Source organism: Vombatus ursinus, unplaced genomic scaffold, assembly GCF_900497805.2.
Source record: "Vombatus ursinus unplaced genomic scaffold, bare-nosed wombat genome assembly UNPS02011353.1, whole genome shotgun sequence".
Taxonomy (NCBI): domain Eukaryota; kingdom Metazoa; phylum Chordata; class Mammalia; order Diprotodontia; family Vombatidae; genus Vombatus; species Vombatus ursinus.
In genome coordinates, this window is record NW_020951131.1 from 2,151,859 (window position 1) to 2,163,980 (window position 12,122).

The 12,122-nt window shown below is 47.5% G+C and overlaps 1 protein-coding gene across 13 annotated transcripts in view; it reads left to right on the forward strand.

Moving 5' to 3' along the window:
- Positions 1–12,122, forward strand: part of UROS (uroporphyrinogen III synthase) — a 40,192-nt gene that overhangs the window by 465 nt on the left and 27,605 nt on the right. For 4 of the 13 annotated variants that reach the window (XM_027855924.1, XM_027855922.1, XM_027855934.1 and 1 more), the window contains exons 2-5: positions 197–258; positions 10,157–10,246; positions 10,432–10,515; positions 11,328–11,424. In XM_027855924.1, the coding sequence (XP_027711725.1) occupies positions 10,184–10,246; positions 10,432–10,515; positions 11,328–11,424 (244 nt within the window). In that variant the 5' untranslated portion in view covers positions 197–258; positions 10,157–10,183. Of the gene's footprint in view, positions 1–196; positions 408–5,764; positions 5,834–7,330; positions 7,462–9,511; positions 9,644–10,156; positions 10,247–10,431; positions 10,516–11,327; positions 11,425–12,122 lie in introns of those variants that run through there. The other 9 variants (XM_027855930.1, XM_027855925.1, XM_027855931.1 and 6 more) reach the window with 6 other exon arrangements.

Genomic DNA, 12,122 nt, shown 5'->3' on the forward strand with positions numbered 1-12,122 from the left:
CCAGGGCCTGTCAGAGGTCACCTAGGACCATGGGATCCAGGGTCAGTGAGAGGTCACCTAGAACCACGGGATCCAGGGTCAGTCAGGGGTCACCTATGACCACAGGATCGGCAGCCAGTCAGGGGTCCCTAGGGCTGCAGCTCTGTCACTGTCCAGCTGAGGACCTCAGAATAATGCCAGCCCATCACATTTACAGGTGCCCATGAAGTCTGAGAAGGCCTGTGCCATCAGCCTCAGTGAGCCACGGGACCCCAGGAGGTAGGTGCCTGGATCCTCCAGGCTCAGAGCCACACAGCCATCAGCATCTGGCGCGGGGTTTGAACCCAGGTCTTCTGATTCTCCCTTAGGCCCAATTCTCTTTGTGGGCACTCCATCCCCCAGGGCTGATCTCCACCTGGGCACTTTGTGTAAGCTACTCGAGCGTCCCTCTTACCTGCCCCATTGTTCTCTCCCAGCCACAGCCCTGCAGGCCCTGGCACCGACTCTGGGAGGCCCAACTGCGATGTGCTGGGCCAGCCACAGAGCCTCTGCTTGCCTCAGTTTCTTCCTTTGTCAGATGGGGGCAGTCGTAATGCCAACCTCACAGTGCTGCTGGGAGGTTCAAATGGAGTGGTGTTTGTGAAGTGCTTGGCCAGCCTCAGAGCAGGGAGAAGTTTCTTTCATTAATGTGCTCCAGCCTTAAGCCTCCACCCAAGCACCAGGTGAGGCTGCCAAAGGGGAGGGCCTGACAGGGCTCCCTTCCCGGCCACGTGGGCCTGCTCACCATCCCTCCCCGCTCTCGGCCAAGGCACTGACTCCCTCCCTTCCGTCGTCCCCTCTCTGTCTCGGCTTTCAGGATTCAGGTCAGGTCTGCCAGCATTTATTAAGTGATTGCCCTGTGCCAAGTGCTGGCAGTGTCACCGGCCTGGGTCAAAGCGGCAGGGCCAGGGGAAGGCTTTGTACAGAGACATGAGAGCTGTGTTGTGGGGGCTGGCCCCCCAGGAGCCAAGGTCAGAGCTGACAGAGGCTGTGGTCTTGGAGAGATGCACCCCCTTCTCCTCTCCTAGGAGACTGAAGCACACGAGGAGGGGATAAGGCCATGTGGAAGAGAGGAAAGCCAGCTGAGGAGGAGAGAGGCATTGGGAACTTGAGGAAAGAGGGCAAGTTTCGGGGTTTGGAGGCAGGAGATTCAGGCAGATGGTTACAGAGACTGGGTGAGGCAGACCAGGTCCTTGGGCTAATAACGGGTGTTTGTAGTGGACCCAGGCAGCGAAGGTTCACGATTTTCCTCAGGGGCACGAACGGGAGCAGCTGGCGCTGACGAAGGCAGCGGGGCTGAGGTGTATTCGGACACTTTCAAAGCTCAGCTCTGGGCCCCTCACCTGCCAGGGTCCTTTCTGGATCATCCAGGCCAAGGGAAAGGGGGGGATGAGGAAGAGTAAATTAAGGGAGGGTTGAATCTTAAGTAAAACAAACTCTAAGAAGAGTTGATTCTGAAGAGAGGCCTAAAAGAAAAGAAAGAAATGATAAGAATTTGTTGCAGTGGAGCCGAAGGAGGTTCCAGACCTCTTAGAGCGCACTCACCCTTTTTATAAAGAGGAGAAAGAAAACAAATGGAAGGAAAAGTACAAGAGAATGGGATAAAGGGAATTTAGCAATTAATCATTAGTGTGAATGGGATGCATTCACCCCTAAAATGGAAGAATGGATTTGAAAGCAGAATCCAACAATATGTTGTTTACAAGAAACACTTGAAACAAAAAGACATAATTAAAATAAAGGGCTGGAAAAGAATATACTATGCTTCAGCTGAAGTATAGGCAAGTGTAGGCAATATCACGATCTCAGACAAAGCAATAGTAAAACTGGACTTTAAAAGAAAAACAGGGAATACACACACCCCAAATGATACAACATATAGGAACAGTTAAATGTGTTATAGGAAGAAATAGTAAAACTGTAATAGTGGGGGCTTCTGTTTACCCCTTCACACCTATATTAATCTAACCAAAAGAAGCAAAGAACCTAAATAGGATTTTAGAAGAATTTTATGTGATAGACCTCTAGGGGTTGTAAAATGGAAATAGAAAGGATTGTACTTATTTAGCAGCTGTATGTAGCGCCTTTACAAAAAATGACCATGTAATAGGGCATAAAAACCTCAAAAACATGCAGAAGAGCTAAAATATTAAATGTACCTGTTTTATAGACCACAATACAATAAAAATTCAGGAAATTTCCCCTGAAGAAACAATTAAAAATTAGACGGAGACTAAATAACTTAAACCTAAAGAATTGGCAATTCAAAGAACAAATAGAAACTGATCTTTAAAAATTACAACAATGAGAAGACATAGCACAATTTTCAGGATGCGGTCAGTCATCCTTGGAGGAAATTGTATGTATGTCTCTAAACACTTTGATTGGTAAAAGAGCTGATCAATGAATTGGACAGTGCAGTTAACAAAAATCTAGAAAACCAACAGATTTTAAGGTCTCCAAATAAACATCAAAGTAGAAATTCTAAATATCAAAAAAGAGATTAATAAAATTGAAAGCCAAAAAAATTAATAACACTAGTAGCTTTTAAAAAGATTGATAAATCATTAAAAGAGAAGAAAACCAAATTAGCCAGCATCAAAAGAGAGGAAGATAAATTCACAACCAATAAATAATAGGAATTTTGCCCAATTTTATGTCAATAAAACTAAATGAAGTGAATGAATATATTTGTAAAAATATCAAATGTCCGTATTAAAAGAACAAAAAAAAAATAGAGGACCTCACTCAGGTTCAGAAAAAGAAATCGAACAAACCATAAATGGACTCCCAAGCCATAAAAAAACTCCCAGATCAGATGGATTTGCATGCAAATTCTATCATATATTTAAGGAATGATTAATTTCATTATTACATAAACTCTTTGAAAAAATGAGAAAAGGAGTCCTGCCAAATTCTTACTATGGTACAGATATGGTCTTGACACATACACTAGGGAGTCAAAACAAAGAAAGAAAAAATATAAGCCAATGTCCCTAATGAATACGAATTTTTTTTTAAAAACATTTTCAATCAGTTATTTGCAAGAAAAGTAAAGAAACATATCAAAAGATTGTACACTATTAACAGATTGGAATTTTACTAGGAATAAAGGGCTAGATAAATATTAGGGAAACAGTAAACATAATTGACACTGTTAGTAATTACAAAAATTATTTTATCAATAGATGCAGAAAAAACATTTGACAAGATGAAACACCCATTCCTGTTAAAAACACTAAAAGCATAGGAATAAATAGATCTTTCCTTAATGTAGGTATTATCTCTCTAAAACCAAGAGCCGGCATTATCTGTAAAGGAGTTAAGCTGAAGATCTTTCTGGTAAGATCGTGGCGAAAGCAAGGATCTCCATTGTCACCATTACTATTCAGTGTAATGCTGGAAATACTAGTTAAAGCAATGTTGTTGTTATTGGGTCCAACTTTCTATGACGCCATTTGGGATTTTCTTGGCAGAGATACTGGAGGGATTTGCCATTTCCTTCTCCAGCTCATTTTACAGATGAGGAAACTGAGGCAAACAGGGTGAAGTGACTTGCCCAGAGTCACACAGCTAGGAAGTGTCTGAGGCCAGATTTGACCTCAGTCTTCCTGACTCCAGGCCAGGCATTCTATCCACTGTGTCACTTAGCTGCCAGTTAAAGCAGTAAGATGAGACAAATAAATTGAGGGAATAAGCATAGGCAAGTAACAAAATTATCACTTTTTGCAAATCATATGACAGTTTACTTAGCAAACTCCAGAGGGTCAACTAAAAGCTAATTGAAACAACTTCCCCAAAATTGCAAAATATAAAATAAGCCCAAACAAGTCATTGGCATTTCTACATATTACCATCAAATTCCAGCAGGAAGAGAAAGAGGATGCATTTAAAACTGCAAAAGAAAATAGAACAAAATGTTTGAGATTGTAACTGATAAGATGCTTTAACTATCTGACCACAATGACAAAACACTTTACACAAATAAAGACTTGGGATCTAAATAACTGAAGAGATATTACTTGCTCGTGGGTAAGCCCAGCCAGCATAATAAAAATGATAATACTACCTAAATTAATTTATAGAGCTACAAAAAATACTAACAGCATTCATCTGGAAGGATAAAAAGTCAAGAATCTCAAGGGAAATAATGGAGGGAGGGCAGTGAGGTGGGAAGGAAGGGGTCCTAGGAGTACAGCGTCTCAAACTACACTTCAAAGCAGCAATCATCAAACACTTTGGTACTGCTTAAGAAATGTAGAGGTTGATCAGATTAGGCGTCCAGTACGTAGAACCAAACAAGCACAGTAATGTACTGTTTGACAAACCAAAGATCCCATCCACTGGGGCGAGAACTGACCATCTGAAAAAACTTGGGAAAATAGTTAGGCAGAAACTGGGTGTAGACCAATAGTGACTCACCGCATATAGCAAGGTGAGCTCCAAATGGGGACATGGTTAAGCCATTCAGCATGCTCTGACAGACAGTTTGGAAGAGCAAGGAAATTACTCATCAGATCTATGGTAGGGAAAAGGAAACGAGAAGACGAGTTAGATTCACGGGAGGTAAAATGGACAATATTGATTACATAAAACTGAAAGGTTTTTGAACAAAACTAATGCAGCTAAAGTTAGAAGAGAAGCGGGTGAATGGATAAGTCTTTGCCACTTGCTTCTCCTTTCAAAGCATATAGGAAATGGATTCGAATTTGAGATGAAGAGCCATTCCCCAATTGACAAATGGTCAAAGGCCATGAAGAGGCAGTTTTCAGAGGAGGAAATGCAAGCTGTCCCTGTCCATAAGAAAAAACGCTCTCCATCGCCAGTAAGTAGAGAGATGAGAGCTAGTACACTTCTGAGGCGTCGTCTCCCACCCGTCAGGCTTCAGAGAGCTGGCAACAAAGGAAGTTGATGAAGCTGCAGAAAAACAGGTCTGTTAGTGCATTTTTAGAGCTACGAACTGCTCCAGCTCTTCTGGAAAGCAATTTGGAACTCTCCTCCAGAGCTATTAAACTGGGCCTATTGGGTATGTCCTTTGACCCAGCAGTACCACTGCTAAGTGGTCACTGGGCGGTGCGGATGAGACAGGGATGCTAGACGGTACCCCTGACCAGTGATGACCCAAAGTCTGCTGAAAACCGACATGGGGGAAGGACTGGAGAAGCCGATGTGTATGTCCAGCCTTGCAGAGCTTCCAAAGGAATGTCTGTGTTTACACACGAGTAGACACACACATACACAGAGGTCGGAAGAGGAACGGGCCCCATGTTTGCAAAATGTTTATGGTCCCTCATTTTGTTGGCAAAGAATTGGAGACTGAGGGGACGTCCATCAATTGGGGAATGGCTGAGCCAGTTAGGTAGACGAGTGTTATCCTGTAAGAATGATGAATGCAGTGGTTTCAGAGGAGCTCCCTTCTTTGAGCTGTTGCAGAGTAAAGTCAGAAGACCCTGGAGAACATTTTGTACAGTCCCGATATCGTGGAGACAAAAACCTTGAAAGACTTAGGAGCTCTCATCCATGCAGTGAGCTGCAAGATTCCCGAAGTCTGAAGGAGCGCGCTCCCCACTTCTGATAGGGAGGTGACAGATTCAGGGCACAGATGGAGACTTATCATTTTAGTCTTAGAGCTGGAATGTGTTTTGCTTGACTCTGTGTTTGTCGGGGGTGGGGAGGAGCAGAAAGTGGGAGGGAGGGAAGGCAGATTTTCATTTGAAAAAACCATTAAAAGCAAACATGCCTCTAGGTTGTGTGACCCAGGAGCCGCTCCCTTCTCCCAGAGAGGATACAGCCGAGGAGGAGCAGCTCGCCTAGAGTGAGTCTGTTTGTGTGTATGCGTAGCAGTGCTGGACGTACGGGTCTGTTTCTCCGGCCCTTCCCTCATGCTGGTTTTCTGTAGACTTGGGTCATCACTAGTTAGGGGTGTTGTCTCATCGGCACCTCCCAGTGACCTTGGAAAGGAAGTGTGGCCAGTAGGGTGGTCTCCACTTGACCTTGGGGTTAGAGTGATGTAGTGACTGGCCCAGGGTCATGTGGTCAGTGCAGTTTCAAGCACAGGAGCCTTCCTGACTCCAAGTCCAGTGTTCTACCCACCAGGCTTCCCTCTGGGGTCAGTTTTCTCATTGGTGAAGTGGAGGGTTTAGAATTTTACTGAGGTCCCTTCCAGCTCTAAATCTGCAGTATTCTGATACTGTTAACTTAGGTCAGCTCTGATGAAGTGTCCGTTCCCTCAGACATCCTCAGTGAAGCCATACTTTGGCAAATGCGTCTGTCGCTCGTGACTTCCTGTCACCTCCAGGAGCGGGTGTAAAAGGCTCTGTTTGGGGTTCAGAGCCCTTCCTACGCTGACCCCCTCCTGCCTTTCCAGTTTCTTGATACCTTATTTCCCACCATGTTCTCTTCGACCCAGTGACCCTGGCCTCCGGGCTCTTCCACAAACAAGACCCTCCATCTCTGGGCTCCGGACCCTCTCTTTGGTTGGGCCCCATGCGTGGAAGGCTCTCCCTGCCCTCCCAAGTCACATCCCCCTTCTACAGGAAGCCTTGTGCAGGCCCCTTCACTTGGTGCCTTCCCTCCTCTGTGTCTCATCTGTGCCTTATCAGCCAGTTAGCTCCCCCTTCACACTGAGAGCTCCTCAAGAGCACCGGGCCTGGCACATGGTGAGCATTTAGTTAATATTTGTTGATTTGACTTCAGCCACAGTTAGTTTTTTTTTTTCTTTTGGGCTAGGCAGTGGGGTTAAGTGACTCGCCCAGGTTCACACAGCTAGTAAGTGTTGTATCTGAGGCCAGATTTGAACTCAGGTCCTCCTGACACCAGGGCTGGTGCTCTATCCACTGCACCACCTAGCTGCCCCTTTTTCCCTTTCTTTTTTTGTTTTGTTTTGTTTTGTTTTTTTGCTTTTTGGTGAGGCAGTTGGGGTTAAGTGACTTGCCCAGGGTCACACAGCTAGTAAGTATCAAGTGTCTGAGGCCAGATTTGAACTCAGGTCCTCCTGACTCCAAGGCCAGAGCTCTATCCACTGTGCCACCTAGCTGCCCCCCAGTAAGCATTTTAACAAGCATTTATTAAGCTCCTGCTGCATGCTGTGCATTGCCTCTTGGTTTCCTTCCAGGGAAGGAAGTTTCCTCACACTTGCCTCTCTGAGGGTGTGGTAGATGTGGCCCCACAAATGTCCAGCAGCTTCCCCCATCCACTGATCCCCACCAGTGTCTAGTGGCATTTGTCAGCAGCCCTGGGGCTGTCCATCAGCTCTCCTTCCTTCTCACTAGCTGGCTGGCTGATCTCTTCCAACCATATCTTTTACATGCAGGAGGCACGCACTGAGAAGGACCTGGTGGGGAGGGAGCCAGCTTCAGAGTCAGGACGGTGAGGCTGCCGTCCTCCCTCTCACGCACGCCGGCTGCTGACCTGACGTCTCTTGGAGCATGCACTTCAGAGCAGGTGCCAGCCTGGTTTGGTACAGGGGGGTCCCTGCTCATGCCTAGGTCGCCGCTGCTAACAGCCTCCATGACTCCTTCATAAGCATGATCCTAGGGCAGCCCAGGGAGCCTCTGATGGTGTTTGTGGCCTGGTATCCCCAGGAGAACTGGGGTATTGATGGGGCGGCCTGGCTTCTTGGCAGGAAACAGTGGGAATTGTTGAAATGATAAACATTCATCTGACTTTGCACACTTTTTCAACTTAAAGTAAATTAAAACAAACCCACAAATGAGCTAATGAGCTCTCTTAGTCGTGGATCCAGTCACTGGCTGTTTGCTCACATAGACCTGACTCGATTTACCCCTGGGCTCCATCAGGGCTAAGGGGATTGTGGCTTTGGCTTCTTTTCTTGCAGATCCAGGAAAACCTGAATTAACAGGACAACATAGATTAAAAATGTGCTTCTATACACACGACACATTTGTGAAAGGACATCAGCTTTGCCTCTGAAAAGTGTGTTATTGAAGCAAAAGTACTTTTTCTTAAAAAAAAAAAAAAGGATCTCAGGATTCTGGAAGGAAGGCTCAGTAGTTGGTGATAATGCGAAGACTTGTCTGCAGTGTTTTCCCTGAATTTTCCATTAGAGATACCATTGGGGTATCAGGAAAAACAGCCTAGTACATCAGTAAAGAAAAAGCTTATTTTGCACTACGGGGTTGAGTTTTAAAAAATGTTTGATTCCATAAATAAAACCCTTTTCTATGTGAAGCCCCTTCTTTCACCTTGAAGAATGTCAATTCAGTTACAAGGATTAGCTAAAGGACCTAGAATCACAAGATTTAGTTCTGAAAGCAGTTTAGAGGTCATTTAACTGCTCATACTAGCGCGTAGAATGTTAAGGTTTGCAAACTGCTTTATAGATGCTGTCCCATTTGATAGTCACAACAGCCCTGTGGGGGAGACCTTGTTATTATCCCCTTATTACACATGAGGAAACTGAGGCTAAGGGGTTAAGTGACTGAGCCAGGGTGTCCAACTAAGTCTGGCTCTAGGGCAGTATTTGGATATGCATCTTCATGACTCCATGCCTGCACCATTGGCTCACTTTAAGCTAAGTGCCGTCTGTGTGCAATGATGCTCTTCCAGCTTGTAGAGAGAATCCCGTGGGCTCTCAACCGCTTTTGTGTCTGGACCCCTTTGGGGGAGGGGGCTCCCGAGCCTTTTCGAATACTCGGGTCAGTTGTTTTCTGTTCCCAGAAGCCTAGGCAGACCCCCCCTCCATGACTTTGTGTCCATTTTGTGTTTACTTTTCTACCTGTTGTTTCTCCCCAAAAGGAGATAGACTCCTTGTGGGCAGGACTGTTTTATCTTTCGCAGTATCTGGCACAATACAAACTTAAGTTCTTGGTAAATGACAATCATCTGGCCTAATCTGTGCATTTTTGTTTTTAACACATGGGAAAACTGAGTCCCCGAGAAGCTCAGGTGATTTGGCAAGTGTCTTTCAGTGGTTTCGTGGCATAGTCCAGCACTCAGGACGATGATCTGCCCTTTCTAGCCATTGCAAGGGAACAAGCCAAGGACTTGACATTGGTGAATAAAGGAGAGAGAGGGGAGCAGGGATGAAGCAGGCTGCAGTGCAGAAGGATATGGAAGGGTCAGAGAAGACGAAAACAAGACAGAAACCAGACAAAACAAAGAGTTTGAACGAAAGGCCAGAAAACAGGCCTTTCTTGCTCAGGCACGGAGAGGGGCTGAAAAGGCAGTGCAGGTCGGACAGTTTGAGACCCAGCTCAGCGCGGACGCAGTCGGGCGCCAGCAGACGATTTCCGTGGGAATTGGACCTTTCAGCTGAAGTGCATCCTAAAATTAGGGGATTACTTGAGCATGCCCTGGATGAAATTCTGTTCAAACTGCAAATGCCAGGCTGTACACTTACGTCCCCATTTCCTTGGGCCGTTAGGATTGTGAGAGGCTTTGCCAGTAGTTTTTGGTTGAGACACATTCTGGGTAACTCTGTGAAATTATTAGATGCTCCACATCTCCCTGAAGCACCTGTCTCTGTTTCTAGCTGCTTTACCATGAAGATAGTTGCTTTGTTGCTTGGATTCCAAGGAGCAGCTGTTCAGTCCGGGTCAGGTTGTTCACGAGGGGTCCTCGAAACACTGCACTATTGCCTGCTGAGCTGCCACACTGGGGAGTGGTAGGATTCCTGCTTGGGTCAGCGTTGCCATCCTGTTGATGGGGCAGTAATGGGTAGGGAAAGGACATGTTATCGATGCCCGGCCAGCACTCTGGCTGCAGAGGGTGAGAGGGTCAGGGCCGTGACACTTGTGACGTGTCACTCCCCTAGGCTCAGGATCCTTCGTGGACCGTCTCTAGGCACAGTGGGGTCTGTCCTAGGGCTTTTCCCTGCAGTGCTTCAGTTATGTGGGGGATTTTTCAAAAGCTGTGAACGTGCCTCAATAATGCGGGGAGCTCCTGTAGCCCCTTCCCTTGGAAAGAGCCCGGTCTGAACTGTGTGAGCCTTATCTGAGGCCACCTGCACGCTTCTGGTCAGCCTTATCAGTGATGCAGCCACCCAGGGAAGGGCCCGAGCTGCTCCCTGCTTACTCACTGCCAGGAACGGGCAGGCACTTCCCCAGGTCCCCTGATGAGCTGCTCTCTGCTTGGCTGGCCTGATCTCATTAGGATCCATTTCCTTTCTTCCTCGCAGCCTTTGCTAAGGGCCAGCTGGTAAAAAATGAAGGTTCTGTTGCTAAAAGATCCTAAGGATGATGACTCGGGCCAGGATCCCTATATTCAGGTAAGATGCAGACAGTTACATGGGACCCCTAGGCACCCAGGCTTGCCTTCATTGCTCTTCCCTTCCGGGCCTTCGATCAGGCTGGGGGAGGCAGCGTCACCTTCCGAAGTGAGGTTCTGGGGCCCTGCCTTTGTTTTTAAGACAACTCTCAGGCCTTCAGTGTTTGTACGTCTTTGTTCCCCCAGGAATTGGGGTCACGTGGATTTGAAGCCACTTTGATACCTGTTTTATCCTTTGAGTTTTTGTCTCTGCAAAGTTTCTCCGAGAAGGTAAGGCCAAATACTCTTCTCTGTCAGTGCTGGAGTCTGTCCTTCCAGGACGGGTTGCCTAGGGCGGGCAGGTGACGAGCTAGGTCTGGGACGGGCTGTTATCGGATGTGAAGCAGTTGTCAGGGCCTTGGCCGAAGCAGCTGACAAACGGTCACGTCCCACGGTGGCTGCCGTGTTGCACTCCCGTGGGATGCCAGCCCTCTCCCTCAAGTAGGGAAGAGTGCTCCATTCTAGCCTTCGGACCCCAAGGGGTCATTGCAGCTAGTCTGGATTCAGACTTCTTCCTTGCTGGCTTCACTGCCAGCGTCGCGGTCGTTGCGGTTTATGTAAGTCTTCCCAAACTCCTTGGAATTTGTCTTCTTGGTCTATGGAGACAGTTCATGGACCGTGGTCTATTCGGCCATCCCCTAAGCACTGGGCACCCTTTATCGCCCCTCTGTGCTACCACCAAAGCGCTGCTCTGCATGATCTGGCCTCCAGGGTGTCCCAGAAGTTGTGGTGGGGTGTCCTGGCCGTTTCTGTTCTCCATCGGCCCCTTTGTGGGGCCTTGTGGCCATAGAGCCATTTTTCTCACAGAATTCCAAACGACAGGACATAGTTAAGTTACTTTGAAGGCTGAATGCGCTCTGTAATTGCTAGCTATCGTCATTGGGTTTGTGCGTACGTGTTCCCTGTAGAATAAAGCACCGTGAGGGGCAGGATGACTTGTTTGCTGTCATTTCACCCACCCGAGCCTAGTACAGTGTTAGGCACACCATAGGTGCTTAATAAGTGTGCGCTGACTCTTAATGAGGTGTTTTGTGTGCGGGCAGCTCTGTCATCCGGAGGCTTACGGGGGACTCGTTTTCACCAGTCCCCGTGCCGTGGAAGCCATGGAACTGTGCCTGGAAAGGGACAACAAGCAGGAAGGTGAGTGTAGGCTGGGGGGCTTTTGGTCGGCTCCTAACCTCATCTCAAGAAGCCGAAAGGTGTGAATTCCCTGATTGCGTCGAGCTGATGGGACTAACCTGAGATGGTGAAAACGCCCCCTCCGGGACCCTCTGTTTCCTGACTGCCTCCTTCCCCCTCAGGTGAGTGGGACCCAGCCTCGCCACGGCAGGTCCTGAGCTTGGCTCCCCCCACTCACCCACGACCATTTATGTACCACCTGAATGCTTGCAAAACTCTTTACAGACATACTGCCTTTGATCTCCACAACCACCCTGCCAGGGAGGGACTGTTCTTGTACCCATTTTACAGATGGGGAAACTGAGGCAACCGGGATTAAGTGACTTGTCCAGGGTCCCACAGCTAGTAAGTGTTTGAGGCTGGATTTGAACTCAGGTCTTCCTGACTCTAAACCCAGGGAAGCAGGGTGTGCAGCTTCCAGGAGGCACCACCGATGCCAGGTAGACACCAGTGGGGCAGAGTTGCTCTCAGCCAGCTATGGGGGAAGGGCGTGTCCAGGTGAGCGGCTGGATTCACCATGTCAGGCTTGTTCTCCCGGCTGCGCGAGGAATTCACTCCCCTCACGATACAGTGTTGGAACAGTTGGGGGGTGGGCACCCCTGGACTCCTCCCTTCTCACTAACATGGGTAGAGCCAACACTTTTCTCCCCTTGGGTTAT